The sequence below is a fragment of the Phalacrocorax aristotelis genome, chromosome 7 (genome assembly GCF_949628215.1).
Source record: "Phalacrocorax aristotelis chromosome 7, bGulAri2.1, whole genome shotgun sequence".
In the NCBI taxonomy this organism is placed as follows: domain Eukaryota; kingdom Metazoa; phylum Chordata; class Aves; order Suliformes; family Phalacrocoracidae; genus Phalacrocorax; species Phalacrocorax aristotelis.
In genome coordinates, this window is record NC_134282.1 from 3,386,494 (window position 1) to 3,404,128 (window position 17,635).

The 17,635-nt window shown below is 39.6% G+C and overlaps 1 protein-coding gene across 3 annotated transcripts in view; it reads right to left on the minus strand.

Moving 5' to 3' along the window:
- Positions 1 to 7,470: 7,470 nt before the first annotated feature.
- Positions 7,471 to 17,635, minus strand: part of NLGN1 (neuroligin 1) — a 316,318-nt gene continuing 306,153 nt past the window's right edge. For all 3 annotated transcript variants that reach the window (XM_075098462.1, XM_075098460.1, XM_075098461.1), the window contains 3 exons: positions 16,795 to 17,007; positions 11,415 to 12,204; positions 7,471 to 10,411 (listed from right to left, as the gene is read on the minus strand). In XM_075098462.1, coding sequence (XP_074954563.1) covers positions 9,589 to 10,411; positions 11,415 to 12,204; positions 16,795 to 17,007 — 1,826 coding nt within the window. In that variant the 3' untranslated portion in view covers positions 7,471 to 9,588. The remainder of the gene's footprint in view (positions 10,412 to 11,414; positions 12,205 to 16,794; positions 17,008 to 17,635) is intronic.

A 17,635-nucleotide genomic window follows, 5' to 3' on the forward strand; every position in this document is an offset into this window, starting at 1 on the left:
TGCCTTCTCTCCCCTACGGCATTTCTCTGTTCTGCATTTCCACTTTGCTAACTCGTTCCTAAAGAAGGCTACCCCTGACAAAGGAATATCAAGTGGAATGAAATAACATTGTGGGACTAGCAATTCTTGTAAACCACACAACTGTGTCTTATCTATTAAGACCCTTGGAGCTATTTAGAGAGATGGAAGGAATAAGAACATCGCCAGCCCATCTACCCAGCCCAAGGCGGAACCCGTTCTGAAATGCATTCTCTGCTACAGAAGCCATATGCAACCTGCTCCAGTCTTAGCTACACGTGCCATTGGAAAGCTTCTACACTACAACATGTTTTGAAGTGAGGATTGTTCATTACTTCATGCTGCCTCAAAGCCTTTGCCATTTAATTCTTACCACTGCTGGTCTTATTCCCATAATCATAGGCACTACAGCAACAAAATAAACAGTAGTTGTAAAAAGCTATCCTTCTGATCTATACAACTAAAAAGAAGTAATTATCAGTAGCATACATATATAAAAATACATGCTTTGTCTCAAAAAGATTTCAGGCTGTCATGGTTAAGTGCACCTGAAAGAGAGAAAGGACAGCAATTTTTTTTTTCACCTACTTTTGGTTCCCCTCTTAGACACCAGGGAAAAACCCAGATACCAGTAGGCTATGATTCACCCAGTACAAAAAGGCACTCTCTCACTAACGTCAGATAAGTTCTAGCCAGCTTCCTCACACTAGGCACCTGATAGTGGTAGTTAAATTTAGGAGAGAATGTCATCCTGATGACCTCCTACATCCAGACAGGCACCTACAGCAAAAACACCTCCCACACCGTCAGACCCTCCTGCTGCTCCTTAAGGGAAGCACAGGGCTGTTTCGAGTTATAAAACAGTAGACAATTGTGTTTGATGCTCCACACCTGTAATTCATTCCCTTCTGGTGTGGAAGGTGCTCCTCTTTCTCAGGTGCAGCCAATGGAAATTTTGCTGTTCACTGCAGCAGGGTCAGCAGCAGCTCAGCTCCGCTGAAGAGCTGCAGCAGAGGCCGGGGCACCGTGACAAAGCCCGCTCAGAGCAAAGGTCGTGGTGCCTGCGCAGTCAGGAAAATTACATCAACACTTGTCTGAAGTGTGCTTGTGAGCTAGGAACTCTTCAGAGCCTCTTTAAGCTTTTTAATCTAGCAAGCAGCAAAGTTTACAAGCCACTGCTTATTTCTGGGGGCACCTGCGTGCCTTAGCTCGCGGTTGGCTTTTGCCTGTGAAATTGCACCTCCAGCACCTTTCAAAGGGAAAAATGACCACCTGGCATGTGTCTGGGGATAATGCAGTCGTGGCTGTGAACTTCCCGGCGCAGGCCTGTCATTAGCAACTGAAGGGATTCTTGTACCTACCCACAAGCAACTGGTCTTGGCCATGCTAGACGCTAGAGATACTGGGGTAGGTGGATGTCCATTCCCGTCCCGAATGGCACTTCCTCTGTGGCTGGGAGTTCGTACGTTAATAGAGGGGTTTAGTCTCCAGAGCTGTTCTGAACCCAGACACTACTTTCATAGGAAAAGAGATCATCTGTGAATGGCCCTGGATATGCAACTACAAGAAAAACAAGATAAAGCGAAATTCCAATCAGAAGGAACATGTCAACTGATAAAAATAAGTGAAGAAAACAGATATTTAAATTATATAAAATATTTGCATTTGTTTGAGACAATAGTAAGGATGTAAGAGGGTACAAAGAAGAATAAAATTGCCCTTATCACAACACCAGTTTAAAAAAAACCCTAAACCTAATGGAAGTAAGGAAAAAAAAAAAGAAAGTAAATAATAACTGAAAAGGTTGGGATAATATATATTTGAGTGAACGGTGAATGAGCTAGAGAGAACAAACAGCACCTAACAGTAGTCCCTGCTGAAGCAACTCAATAAAAACAGAGAGTTTCTAGTTTTAAAAGAAAATTCCTGACTTGAACGTTACAGCGGGACCAGGAGAAGCATGGGACACAGGGCAAGTCACATGCAGTGTTATAACACAGTCCAAATTCTAGTAACCAAGTGGCCCTTTGAGGTTTAAGATAAACTGTATGGTTGAAAAATGATTACTTGTTTTTTAAAACGAAGTGATAGAATCTCAAATATACAAACATTGCCAATATTTTATTAAATTTGACAGTATACGTTCCTCCTTCTGTCATACATAGAATTTACACGTGTTTTCGCGCTTCCTCGGTGTGGCTCAGAGCTACAGTTGGAGTGGTTTTCTGGAGAAGTCTCCTTTCGTGAACTTAACCCTGCCCTTTCGTCCTGGACAAGGAGAGAGGAAAACTCCCGACAAAGCTCCCGGCTGCGGCAGTTGAGGTTGTCGCCTTTCCTGGGTTCTGGTGAGCCTTCAGAGAATCACGATACCCGAACGCGCCTATTGGAAAAAAAAAAAAACCAAAAAGGCAAAAACCATCTCAAACCCCAAAACCTGGCTTGCTATTTTTCTTCTTCTATTACATTCTCTGATCTTGGACACCGAAGTCATGGTTCACGAGAAGAACCCAACGGTTCCCATTAGCTTCATCTTCTACGAAGAGCGGGGTACACTTACTCCAGTTACTGGCTGGGGAGAGAAAAAGATATTTATGGCAAATTGATGAATGTGAAAGAAAAAAATTTTCACATGGTTTAACGTGGGCATCTCTACTAGCTGGCCAAGAGCAAATGTATTTGGATGTTACTTACCATTTTTTAGCAAAGGTCCACCTTTCCGCTGTCAGGAAATTGCTCTAGACTTACCTGTATGCAAATGAGAGTAAAATTCATTCATCTGCTTAGCCAAATTTCACCACTACATAGGAGTAGCCTTGTGAAAAGTAGAAAAACAGCACGGTACAACCATATTGTTATCATCAATCAGTAAAATACTGCATGACTTCTTCTGTAAATCCATCTGGTGACAAACGAACCATATATTATTTTTGGAACCGTTCATATAGTCTTAATTGCTTTAAATTACTGCTGAAGTTGTTCCTACAAATTATTAATGGTTGAAATAGGTACGTTGTACATCTCCCTCTCCCAGCCTGCCTCTTGCCAGAGGGTTCGGCCCCACCACTCATTTTATTCCAGGGAAAATTTATATTGAGTCTATTGTACTGGGTCTGGCCCATGACTGCTTTGCATTCGCAAGCTCTATCCTTCATGCCCATGAGATACAGCTACGCTCCAGCCCAGAGCCGTGTGGCCACTCTGACCCAGCGCTGAGACCAAGCTCACCAGACATGCTGAATAATAAGGTCTATTCACTGATTTTGCAGTATCACGGTGATGTGTCTTCCTGGAAAGAACCTGTCTGCATTCGGCTACCGAGCGTGGCTACCTGACCATGCACGCTCCCCTTTGCAGAAATCTGGATGGATAAATAGCTCGGGGGAGTGCCTGGAAGCATCCAAAGGCTCATAGAAGCCATGGGCATAGCTGTTTAGCTTTTATATGGACCTCACAGGAGGTCACACACATTTCTGAACGGACCCTTCTTTCAGTAAAGTCAACAGCGAAATTCTCATTAGCTTCCACAGCAACTGAACAAAATCACTATGTGCAAAATTTATCTTTTTTTTCCTTTTTAATAATGCAGCTGAAGTGTTATCAGCTCACACAGTCTTTCACGAACCTCTTGTTAATTGAGCTCTAGTTTTATCACCCCTGCTTGCCAGTATTATCAACTTCCGTTTGAAAAAAAGTCACTGGCTCTTACAGCTGTAAAGCAGCAAACCGGAACGCTAACTAATAGACATAGGGTTGGGCAGCGAGACATAGGCCCCTGTAGACAGAGACCCTACAGAATCCCACATTTATTCTTTTTTTAAATGCCATCATTCTAAAGCTAAGCTCATAAGCGCTGAGTGCCCGGCGTTGCTGGCACCGAGAGGGGAAAATTCAGATGACCGAGAAAAAAATCCAGCTATTTCTGGCCTGCATTTCAGCCAGCGCGTGGCTCAGCTGTGTGCCTCTTCCCTTCCAGAATGGAGCGGAGCAGGCTTACAACTGCTGGAAAGGGTCCCTGTGTCTTTGATATATAGGTCAACATACAGATTTGAGGCTCGGACAGAACTTAATGCTCCCTTTTAAAAAGATTTCAACATAAAACTTACTATGGCATGTTAAGGCTGCAAACCGTGGTACAAACCTTTTCTGCGCATCAGCGTAATTACCAGGCAGTTTTTTTTATTTTAATGTAGAAGGCTCTTTTCTTCTGAATTTTGGGCTTAGATACAACTAACTATAAGCATATTTTAAAGCATATTTCAGTGCTTGGTGGTGCTCATAAATCAGGTAGTTATACTCGTAATAATTTCTGTGAGCGGGTGTTCATGTGCATGAGAAGATACGCAAAATTGGACGGTGAGATGAGCCATAATGAACATTAAAGGTCCGGAAGCAGATCGATACTGGTGTAAATTGTCAGGGCTTCATTGATTTCAACGGTCTTATGATAAATACTAATTCGGCTGGTGCTAAAAAAAATAATGGTCATCAGCTGAGCATCTGGTCGGCAGCAGCGGAGAATGCAGAATGAGGTATCGGTGTTACCTCCTCACTGAGCGCTTGCGTTTACCTTTGAATTGACACCGCACGGGGCAAAAAAAGGTAAAATTCCCCGTTTATTCACGGTTTTTGAAATCTCTGTTGGCTGGAGTAGCGCATGTGGGTATGCACGTGGAGAGAAAGATGCATATATATCTCTCTATATACAAGAAAGCATTTTCTGTGACAAACAAATACTTACACGGCTTTTACTGCTGTGATGGTACTTTTATCTTCAAATGAAAAAAAAAACCATTTCAAGGTACTGTAGGAAAATTACTGGTACAAATTTGTTGCACCTCTGTGGTCTTTTTCATTCATCCCAATAGCAAGGGGAACTAAACTCGGAATAGGCTTTAAAGCGCGATTTACATACAGTACTTAAATTCCTTTTAGAAACTAAAGCTTATTACAGAAATGATCGTTTCCCATGCGTATGAATTACGGAGAAGTGTAATATCCCCACAAAGGAACGGAGGCAGGTTGCACATAAAGATCTACACTTCCTAGGTGAGTCTCAACATTCCTTTCTAAACGTTTTCCACCAAAAAAAGGTCATTCCCTTGTCCTAACCGTTTCCCATTTCACAAAATTAAGTTTTTACTGAATCTGTAAATAAGAAATCAATTCTACAATAGCATGAACAGAAGCTACGAGAAAAGGGCCTTTGCGCATGGCTGGTGGTTTGCTCATTGATTCTGCTGCTCAGTTCTCTCGAATGCCTTATCAAACACCGCGGCTTTCTAGGCTGCACACAGACGTATTGATGTGCCGGGCTCAAATCAAATCAGGCCGCTTAGAGTAAAAGCCCGTTCGCCGTGTTTCAGATTGTTCATATTTATTTGGCGCTCTCAGAAGGACATCTTAATCTTATAGTGTTGTTATTTCAAATAGAAAAAGAGATTTTTAATATTATTTGGAGACAGTCCCTTAGCTTACGGACTGAAAAAAAAAAGGCAGAACTTCTGCAACAGATATTTTGACAAGAGCTTTGAATGAAAAATAACAAAACCTCTGCAGGGAATTGCCCATTAATCTAATTTATTTGGGAGCACATTTTCACAACAATCATGAAATTATCTGACTTTCGCTTACATTAAAAAGCGATCGTCTGTTACAGTTCATTACTAGAAAAAAGCAGGGGGGAAAGGCCAATATTTTAAACTAACACCACAGGAAAAAACCAACACCTTACAAACATCACAGCAACGCCATGATGTCTGACGGCTTCCTGTGAATTCAGCTGTTTCATCTTTTAGTGAAGCTGGCAACAGAAATTCCAGCATTTCCTGTGCGGTGCTGTCTTTAAAGCTGTAACACGTTTATTTGTTAGACCTCTATTCACCTGGTTTTCAGGGCATTTCAATAAGCCAAATAGCCAATAATTAAAGCCTCGTGACGTAGGAATCCATCGTTAGCGCAGAAAACGAAAACAACCACCACATTTTCCTATGGAACATTATATTCAGGTAGTTCATCCGTGCCCTGCGAGGCTTCAGTGGGTGGAGGGTACCACGTATAACCAACTGAGATACCACTGAGCAAAATGCGGTTTTATCTGCTTTATTTCTCCTAGAAAGGTCAGCACAGCACATTATGTTGCCTGTAACTTTAATAGATAAACGAGACAATGATTCCATTGTTTGGTTTTGTTGTTGTTGTTTTGTTTTTTTTTTTCTCAAACTGGTAGAATACACGTTCTTAAAAAGGTCTGCAAACATATTTACAAAAGTGTGAAAGCAATAAATGCAGGCTTTTTTATTTTTTTTACTGAACTTCCAAAGACTGACTGATATCCTAATTTTATTGGAAATCTGGTCCAAGGATGATACAAGAAATGAAACATCACACTCAGTTTTGCTTTCTGGTAGGCTACTGTGGAAAACAAATCAAACAGATAAATATCTTAAAAAGAACAAACTTATATTCCATGAAGCATAATGAAGATATTCCAAAACCATTTCCTGTATTTTTATTTTGTTTCAGCTTTAAAACAGCTCTTGGTCTGTCTTATTGTTGTGTTAAAACGCGGGACACCATCTTACGTTTGGAAAGCCAGCTGCTGTGATTTAAGTATAAAGTAGCCACTCAAATATCATTCACAGTATCTGCAGTGCAGGAATGGACTTTTTTTTTTTCCCAACAGGAGTGATAAAATTTGTGTTGCCTTCATCTTTCCCATTTAAAATACTGTTGGCTGACAGAAATAAAGTGTAGTGTCATGCTTGGTTTACCTAAATCATTTATTTTGTAACTAATAAAAGTAAACAATTACCAGATACTGTATATATAGAGATATATAGATATATGGCCACAAATAAACTATAGTAGAAAGTTATTTTGGTTTTGATAAAGTTAAGAAAAGCACATAAAATCATATTTCATGAATATCTTCTTTTATGGCCATCAATATTTTTGTGGTTTTTTTTTTTTTTGTTTTGTTTCATCAACATAGCAAAATACAATCTTCCTATTAAACAATAATTATCAGATGGCAGACAATTCTTTTTATTGGTTTACATTGGCAGGTCACAGTCTAAAAGCACAACCACATCAGGCAGAAATTGCACACAGACCGCCCTGGATTTTGAAGACTATTTTTTATGCTTCTACCAAAGAGCTTAATTTAAAACTAGGGACTGTAACACGCGCTAATTAAATATATAGATTTCTTTTTTTTTTTTTTTTTCCCCTTGATAGCCAAATGACTGAAACTGCAGCACTTTGTTTCGCTTTCAGCTTCAGTTTTAATGTTTGTGCTTGATATTAGCAAACACGCTTTGAACTTCCCCGCAATCGCTGATGAAAGTTCAATCACCCAAAGAAAACCCAGGCAATTTTTTTTCCTGTCAGGGAATATTGCAGATTTATTTCATGTAGGCTTTTTTTTTTTTTTTTTTTTTTTTTTTGGTGTTGGTATTTGCATTCTTAACTTACTCCTGAAAACGAAGGGAGATTCGCGTGTAATACTATGACATCATACAGTCACGACGTCAGTGTTTCTGTAAGAAATGGCTGCGGGTGGGACCGGTCCGTAACTAGGCGGCTGTATTGGTTGTAGAAGGCATGTTCATGTCTTCAAAAGCCAGACTGGTCTTAAGATATTACTCTTTATTTGAGACAGTTACCATTACTTCATTAAAAAATGACAAAACAGCAATAAACATTTTAGCTCTTTAATGAGCAAAGATCAGGTCTCTTAGCATTGGAATAATATTCGTTATCCAGATTATCTTTATTTCACTCAGTGACCAGTAATATGGCCAAGAAGTACAAAGTAATTTTCCATCAAGTAGTATACAATTTTTTGTGTGTAATAAGCTTTCATTCTTGAAAAAGAGTAACTGAAAAGAAATGTTTCTGTTACTGCAGTTAGTTTGTCAGAGAAAGTTCTTCGCATTATCTTACAAACTATCAAAATTGCTAGTAATTTGAAAAAATGTAAAAAAAAATCACATAACTTTAGTCTAATAGAAATATAGTACAGGTAAGAGAGAAAGGATTTATCAGGGATGTGCTCTTAAGTCCATCTCAATTATTTCTTTTATATAAATGTACATCTGATTACATATACAAACATTTTGAAAGGACCGTGGTATATAATTACTGGAAAGCAACAGGGGAATGGAAAACTCCTTGCGATTTTAGAACATTCATTTCAAATCACGCAAACGCACGCAGCATTCAGATTTTTAAATTTCCAGTTGTTGGCTCTCTCCCCGTTCCTACGTTCCCTCTTTTCCTACACTGTTGCCATCTGGTCTAGAGAATTCGTTTGAACGGCAAAGCTAATGTATAGCGGAAAAGGGAATTAACTTCGTATTAACGTATTATAAATAATCTTTGTAAGACGCAACGTGAGTTTAAACAATAAACTGAAAGGTGTAATCAGAGCGGTAATATCGGGGCGTTCTTACGTTGCAAAATCTCATTGCAATTAAAGCTTTGGGCACACTTTACCTTACCAATTTGAGCTAAATCTCGTGCAACTAAATGACAGCAAATTATAAATCCTTCATCAAAGGCGATTCCATTAAAGTTATAGTTATGTTAAAGTTAGAAATTATTTACGTGGAAAGGAAAAAGAACATTAACAATACAGATTTTTCGCCTGGGATGCGTATCAGCGAGGGTTCACCGCTGTATACCTAGAATGCCATAAATACCTTTAAGAACGGTTGCAATTCCTTCTATTTGTGAAGCTACCATGAAATATTTTACTGTAATTACTTTTGCCCCTTTAAAAAAACTTCTTTAGGTTGTGCCAATTGATGGAGAAAGCTTCTATTAAAAACTCCAATGGGATGAGAAGAATTTTAATTACGGCTTAATCAGCAGCACAGCCACCAAGCATATAAATTATCATGCACATCGTGCTAAAAATATCCAGTTTCCTTTATTCCCACAACTTTTATACTGACAGCACTTATGTGATAATGTTGTACCTGCCAAGCTGTAAAACTTCTTTGACTGGCAGATTTCAGCATGGGCCCCTTTCTAAGGCCTTAACAGCATTGGTGCTTTGTGTACTTATTCAAATACGTAAATATGGTCTACACAAGAAAACAGGTCCAAATAAAAATTGGTGAAAATTATCTGACATTCCATTAGTGTGTCCCTTGTGCATATTTATAGGTTTTTTTTAAAATTTTCAGTCATAGTTCTTTCCTGTTTGTGTTGCACATGCCTAATTCCATTATGTAACTTAAATCTTCAAAAAATTAATACTTGAATGTGAATGAAAACGTATCATTCAGGACAACTGCTTCAAGCAATTGCAAACAGTTGGCTTTTTTTTGTTTTTTTTTTGTTTTTTTTTTCTTTTGTTCTGTTTGTTTGTTTCTTAAGTTCATCTGATATATGTACAATTCATTTTTTTTTTTTCAAAACCCCAAAAGTTCTTGATATGTATATTCACATAATATTCCTCCATATTTAAATAGTAAGAGTCTTGTAGGTTGAAAGCCAAGTAATCTTCAGTAATATCACCTACTGTAATCCATCAAAAAATAAAGTTTGTTTCATCTTGTCTGGCTATACCCTGGTTGTCGAGTGTGAATGGGGGTGGGGATGAGGATGGGGCAGAGTATTGTTCTGTCCTCCGGTAAATGTATTGAATGTGTGTAGGGGTTGAATCCCTGGTATAGTGTTGGGGATCATTGTGATGGTGTTGGGTGTCATTAAGGGAATATCGTCAGGAGACCTTCTCATAGCTAGCGTGTAGTCTGGGGGACAGGCGGTCCTAAGAACCACCTCATGTGGATGGATGGACTCACATTCATGATCCAAGTCAGTGTGCTTCATTTGGAGGGACATTATCTCCTCTTCTTGTGCATGGGTAAGATCATTGGTAGTAGTACGTTGTGGGCTACATCTCCTATGGACATCGTGTCTCCGCTTGTCTTTTTTGTAGTACAATGCTGCAAAGGCCAAAATGTTCAGGAACAGCAAAGATGCACCGACTGCAATAGTAACGCTCAATTCTGTTGAATAGTCCCTTTGATCCACTGAAAACGGGCTTGGCTGTTGTTTGGGATCGTCTTGTTTGGCTGTAGGAAAGGCTGAAGTAACAGAAACAGAATTTTTCCTTGTCGGTCTGAAAGTATTGTCAGTTGATGGCACTTTAGTTGTGGTAGAGGTATACTGTGAAATGTCGTTAAGATTGTGCAGATGAGGTACCAGTTCCAACCAGAGGTTCACTTTATTGGCCCTATAATGTTCTTTAACTCGTGGTTTTAATCCAATGTGAAGATACAGTTGGTCTTTCTGAGAATATCTGGTCCATGCTACTTCTTCAAAACGATTTGGTTTTGTATGGATGAATTTTGTATCTTGCGGCACTGGTTGATTTGGGTCACTAAAAAAAAAATAAAAATATCTCCAGTGTTACAAAGTATTTCAAACGGAATTATAAAATTAACATAATTAAGATTTTATACTTAACGTTTAAGTCTGCCTTTGGACAGAGCGGAATGCTGTTTCCTAAAATTAGAGGCCTTAATAATCTTGATTAAAAACAGCATTATGCAAATGAACCCTTTTTCACATAGACTTCAGCGACCTCTCTAGTTGCCCAAAATGCTGGTCTCTCTCTCAATGACATCTGCTGCTGCTGAGGACAGATTGCCAGCAGCGTGGTTAATGCGGACAAATGTCTGAGAGAGACCAGTGCGAGAGGACGGTAAGCTTTGCTTTGCTTTTTTAGTAACATAAAGCTCGTAAAGCTCAGCATTTCAGGGCGTACGCGGTATCTGCGGCCTTCCAGAGGTGCAAGACCACGGCAGGGCATAACTTTAGTGTTCCACGTAGTGATTTAGAGTCCAACGGCCAAAGGTAGAAAAGTCTTTGAACTACCAGTGAAAGAAGAAATAATGAAAATGCCAAAATTTTTCAAGTTTAAAGTCACATATTTTATGGTCAACAGTGTCTATTTGAAACAAAATACATTATTAAAATGAGCTGTATTATATTTGATGCGGTATTTGGGTAACTTTCTGTCTCATGGAATGAAAATATTATCAGTGCTGGGGTAAAGTCAGTTACTAATGTAACTGATTTTAACTAGACACATATACTAAATGCTTCGTTTTGCACTTTCTTGGGAATCCCTTAGTTATTTTTGTGCGCAAAGTATTTTTTTGATTTCTTCACGCGGAATGTTCGCAAAGGTATTTTTTTCCCCTCTTTTTGCTAGAATGTGTGAGTGAGTGGAGGGACATTACAATAAATGTAAATATCCGGCGTGATCTCTTATTCATCCTACAAGTACAGCGGCATTCCCAAGGGAGATAACCAAGGGAACGCACTGCGTCATTATATCCCGTGTTTGTATACAAGGCTGTTCATTAGCTGGTACTCACCCAGTTTTTGCAAAGTTTGTCCAGTACGTCATCACCACCGCACTTAGCATGACATCATTTTTGGAGAAATTACAAGGAAATAATTCAGTAGGACCAATCATGGGGATTCCTAGTACGTAAGGAACCTCATCTCCGTGGGCTGCATCTGCCCATGCGGGTACCTGATCTGTCTGGCAATGATGGTAGAAGGCATAGAAATACGTAGGCGATCCAAAATTTGAGTGAAGATCTGCTGTAGCCACCGCTGGTGCAACCCACTGGTGATCAGTGAACAAAGCCAGCAGGGTTTTCCTTCTGGTCTCAGGATTGTGTCGATCTGCCCAGTCCGTGTACATAAATTTAATAGTTTCCCTCAATATATCTTTGCCTTCGGGGTATCCGTATAAGTTATCGACAAAATTAGAAACTGCAAAGTCAAAATCACTAGCTGATATGCCATCTTCGCTATCCACAATATTTTCAACAAATTTCAACCCTTCCCCTTGGTTAACTCCCAACATGATGTCATAATTGAGGAATTCTCCTTGTTCCATCAATATCTGAGGATCGTCTGGTATCACATCGCCATCAATTACTGGTCCAAAGGCTATATGGTATCTTGCTGGTTGAATATCCTGGTCAACAAGTTCTCTATAAGGCTTCTTCTGTAGGCATTCTACCAATTCTACAGTGTCTGACATGTTGCAACCAACTTTTGTAGCCAACATCCTGGCGTATTTTGCAGGCTGGAAACTAACTGCCCAGCTGGAGAGAGCTGTTCCGCTTTGAGCTATTGCTCTTTGAAAAAGTCCTGTGGGAAGAAATATTTAAAAACTACTGAAATGACCTTGAAACAGCTGCATACTTGCAAGGTTCAAAGGAGTTCTTTGAAACAATAGAAAACACTAACAGAAGAGATACTTGAATCTTAATAGTGCTTAAATACACAAGATGGTGAGATCTGACTGTCGTACCTACAGATACTGTGTACAAAATAAATGCAATGTGCGCAGAAACTGAAGCAAATGATTCTACCTCAGTGCGGTCCAACTGAGGAACAGGTTTGCAAAAGAAACTCAGGAACGAAAAGACGTGGCATTACCTTATGCAGGCTAGCACTATTAGCTTGAAAGAAATTCCTCAAGTTAAAGCAATTTTGAGGTTGGAGGAAAAGCCAACAAGTCTCTGAAATGGATTGAATTTCTGGATGTTGTTCAAGCCGTCGGCAGTGCGCGTGCACACAACTAGGTGTTAAATAAACCGAAGGAACTGCTTTTCTAGGTTTTGTTTGGGATTCAACTTGGTTTGAGAGGTGCAGTGCTGTTAAAGTGTATATCATAGCAAAAGTTTATATCCCGGAGTAATAGGTGAGAAGGTACGAGGCAGCTATTAAATTTGTAAGTGTCTAAGAGTCAAGATCCTTTCTTGTAAGGAGTTGTTCTAATGAAGGTTTATAGTCATCACACTTACCTAAAAAGGGAAATGGTGTATTTGACACTATTTAGCTTTGTAACTCAGAGATTGAAACAGATGTTCAGTTATTCATTTGGGGTGGGGGGTGGGAGAGAGCGCGTATGATCTGGCGCTGCATATAAACCTGCAGCAGATCCCAAAGACTTCAGTGCAATTAATTTGAATTTATGCTGATTTAACTATCACTTTGGACCGGGATTTCTACCCATAGAAATAACAAAATAGGTTTAAATTGATGTTTTCCTCTCTCTCCTGTAAGCATTTTTGAGCACATCATGGGTGAAAGCCTCACGCCCTCGTAGTCAATGAATAAATCTGATTTTTTGCTATTGACTTTAATGCAATCGAAACTCCACCCTTGTCCCGATACTTCTCGCGCTTCCTTTGCGATGGGGCTTTGCCTTCTCCCGCTCCCTTCGGGGAGGGTATTTGGGTTCTGAAAGACATTTCGAGTCTGAATCTTGCGCAAAATAATGCTCCTCTCTAATGTCAGAAACTTAGACTCTATTTAGGTAACTGTGCCCTTCCTGGCTTTTTGCATTTTCATGGAAGTGCGTCCAGTTAATTTCGGTAGCACGTCTTCTGCACTAATTACTGGGAAATATTTTATACTGGACCCTATCCCCTATAGCTCACTGTAAGTAATACAAAATGGTCTACAGCATATGTAAATTGTGCTGATTTAAGAGATATGGATCAACATTTGGTTTTACTTATGCTGACAGGCACCTGGCGTAATTCCCCTGAACGTGGTAGAGTTGCTTAGGGACTGGAAGTGGCATCTGGCCTCGCTCACCTAATTTTGCGAAGAACGTACCTTTGCTCCAATGCTTGATGAATAGCTGGATACTCCCACTAAAGGAACCGGAGTTTAAGGTGCTCAGCTTACCTCAGAATTTTATTCCAATAATGCAAAAGATGGCTTTTACTTTGATAAGTAACATATTTCTGTTGATAAAAAACACCCATAGCCTCTAAATCAAGTCAGAGACCAGCCTTTACAGCCTCTACTGCAGCACCAGACCCTGTGCGCTCAGAAGTTAGCTGGAATCAATCAGTTGCTGGCAGGAAACATTTTACAAGCTTCTGAGGAATTTTAAAACCATTCTAGACTGTATTAGGTCCAAATCCAAAAGTCTTAAAATCAGATAGGTGTAGAGACTAAAATATGTAAACTCAAGTCTCTCCTTAAATTTATGAGAAGTCATATCCAAGATATTATTTCCTCGCAAGATATGAGTAAAAAATAATAAAGAACTTGGGCTATAAAGGGGATAAAAATATATTTGCCTGTTTACAAGGTCAGATATTGAGCTAGTATAAATCATCTCAAAGTCAGTGGAATTACCGCAGAGGATCCAGGCATTGTAATAAATGTAACTGAATGACAAAACTGAATTCTCACAAAGATGTATCTCATGTTACTTCATAACGTTTCTTTTTTGCATATTGCGTAAATCTATTTTTATTGCTTTATTAAATATCTCTGAACAAGGACAGAAAGTGTAAGCTACGTTATTAAGAAAATGCTGATATAAACATTGTGCTTGCTAAGTGCTCCATAAACGTTAAATGTTGGCTTAAGTAAAAGCGGTCCAGCCCTCTGGCCATAAAGTTATCCTAGGAAATGAAACTAAACACCCCTCCTTCTGCTGAAGAATGCGTACGGAAATATTCCCCCTCTCAAACCATTGGGGGAAAAAATGAACAACGCTATGGAAAACTATTTTCCTTCTGTCACATAATTCCCGGCAGAAATTGGTACCACACAGGACGGAGAACTACATTTTTATCTGCTAATGTGTGTGATTATTAGAGCTTATGGGCTTCGGACTGATGGAAAGAAGATTTAAACGCTCACTGGACCACATCGCTTTGTGACTCCTGTTCAAAGTCTCACTGACGTAAATAAGAATAATTTGCACATATTCCTCTACGTTTTCAGAGCGCTTTCAAAAGGTCGGTGCTGTTCTGCCACTTGCAGATGGGCAGCCGTGAACAGCACCACCTCGGGACAGGCTGAATGCATCCTCTCTACTACCAAGGGATCCTTTCAAAGGGAAATGAAGGAAGCAAAGACAGCATCTGAATGTACAGCTTAGGAAAGAGGCTGGTTAATAATGTAACGTAAAAGGTTTTTTTTGAAAATATTAAGATATTTGAAAATGTTTGAAAGCTTGGAATAACTTTTCTTCTTTGAAGCTGACCAATTTTTATTTTAATACTTTGTTTCTTTAATGGCAGGTCTGACCATCCCCAAATGAAACCTACCTGGGCGTGTGGCACGTTTTTCTGTTTAATCCAAATTTCAAGAAAACATGGTTTTGCTTTCTTATAAAAGAAATCCTCAAAAAATTACTGTTACAATTGGATTTTAAGTATACATCTGTAAGCCCTCTCCAGTCCCCGCCCAAATCCTGCTACGGTGGCAAATTACTGCATCAATTGCCCCAAACAAATTCTGCTCCGGGCAGAATTCTGGCCACGTGTTAGACTATGACACGGTAAAGTTTGCTGGTAAGAGGCAACACATGCAAATGTGGCATTTCGCATTAATGTCATGTTACATCAAGAAGATCAAGATTAAGATCCGGTAAGAATTAGGGGAGGATAAACCAGGCCTCCTCATTCAACTTTAAGCTAAATCTTCTGTGACAAAAGTTATTTTTGTGAATTCTGATGGGAAAAGACGGTGCAGTGTGACCCTCGGATTACAGCGTAATGAGGCAGTTCTTACATCTTGTTCAGATAGGCCGGTTTGTAAATATGCCCTGTTTTTACTGCAGGTAGTTATGGGAAAAAAATTTACTTTAAAAATCAAATTGTGGAAATAGACTAAAATTTAAACCCCGGCCTATTTTCCAGTAGACTTTTCTTGTAAAAATCTATATTTTTTTCTCTCATTTAAAGTAGTGTAAAGGCCTGATCTAAAGAATCTGTCACTTCTATTGACCTCCGTGGGCTCTGCATCGTGACTTGGGCAAATGCAGCTCTTTTAGTGTCAGTAGAATTATTTTTTTTAATGGCTGGCCAATGGAGATACAGCAATATAAACTAGCGGAGGACTGTATGCACAGAGCACTGCGCATACTGGTAAAACTAAACGATACAGATAATGTGTCAAAACAGTGAGACAAAAGTAACGTGATCAATATGCGATAGCCATGCAGATGAGAGAAACTGTCCGGAACTGTGGTGCAAAAATCATGGAAAAAAGAATTGGGTGCCTCAAACAGCATGTTTTTAATTTCCTGCTGTCTGCCTCAACGAGAGAGAAAAGGTGTTAGTTATGGAATAAGAAAAAACATATAGAAGAAATCCATTTGCAACTTGGATGCTTTGACAATTTTGGATCATGCATGCAAAACATTCAACCATTCTTTTATTAGATGACAGCAAGTGAAGTTCATGCATTTTCAGACAAAAGATTTTGGAACTAGGTATTTGTTTCCTTCACATAAAATAATAGTTTTAAGCATTTCAGCTGTTAGCCTGAGAAGGGAAACTGTGTCGTTTTAGTTTGCTTTAAATTCTGCTCCTCATGAGAAACTAAACACGTCTTTCATGACTGTCTGAGTATAGACGACCTCATCTACTGCGAGCATGACTGATTGGTTTTCCAAAAAGGACACCCTTAGGAGGAAAGAAAAGAGACAAAATGATGCACCAAGACAACGCTGTTCAGAAGTCTGCTATAAAGTGTTTCTACAAAGCTCCATAGGAAAAAGAAGAAAGTGACCCAAAATTTAAACATGCACAAAAGAGCTGAGGGAAGAGGGTGGCTTGTACCGCCTTTAAAAGGTTTGCTTAATATTGAGCTGAACTCAAGAGTTCATAGGAACAAAGAGAATATACAGAGCATCACATAATACTAATGGCGGTGGCATGCAGACACCAAAATTGTCAAAATTTGCAACCTGCATAATACCTTTGGTTGAATTGCTCCAACGGTTACCTTCAGAATAATGGGATAAAGTCAACAGATTGACGCATGAACCGCCTGCACCAGATCCAAAAACAGTTATTCTTAATGGGTCACCTCCAAAGAACCCAATATTTTCACTAGTCCATCGCAAAGCTTGAATTAGATCAAGGAGGCCATAGTTTCCTTTTGCTGCTTGGTCCCCAGTGCTCAAAAACCCTGTGAATGTAAATGAAAAGAGAAAAGGTTAGCAAGTGCTCTTCTGAGTAACCCTGTTGCAATCTTCTGAGTAAGAGTTCAAAAGTAGATGCCATTGGATATTGTGCAACTACATAATTTTCCATATTCACTGGACAACAATTTCCAGTTTTGCACTCTCCCTGAAACGAGTCGTTCGGCATTCGCTCTTTTGGCCGTGATATATTAACGTAGGGAAGATCAAGATCCATCCCAGGCAAAATACTCGTCTTCACAGGTCACAACGTCTTGCTCCCAACGACTTTGTGTTGATTGTACTAAGTTTAAGAGTAAAGGTTTAGCAAACAGCTACGCTGCAGTCATTTCGTAAGCGACTTGGCCAACTGTGTATTGCGCTTCTGTACCTGGATGCAGCCACGAGCTTTGCGCAGGCCTGAGAGGCAACGGTTACCCTTCTCTGCAGGCTGTGTTTGGTTATGGCCTGGCAACACACTCTTTTCCTTTTTTCTCCCCCCCCCCCCCCCCCCCCCAAAACGCAGCTTAAGACACAGGACAAGCCGGGTTGAACGATGTGAGCAGCTTTCAGCTCCCTGAGCTCCGTCCCATAGTCATTAACCTGAGTTAATTGAATCTACATTAAATGGATAAA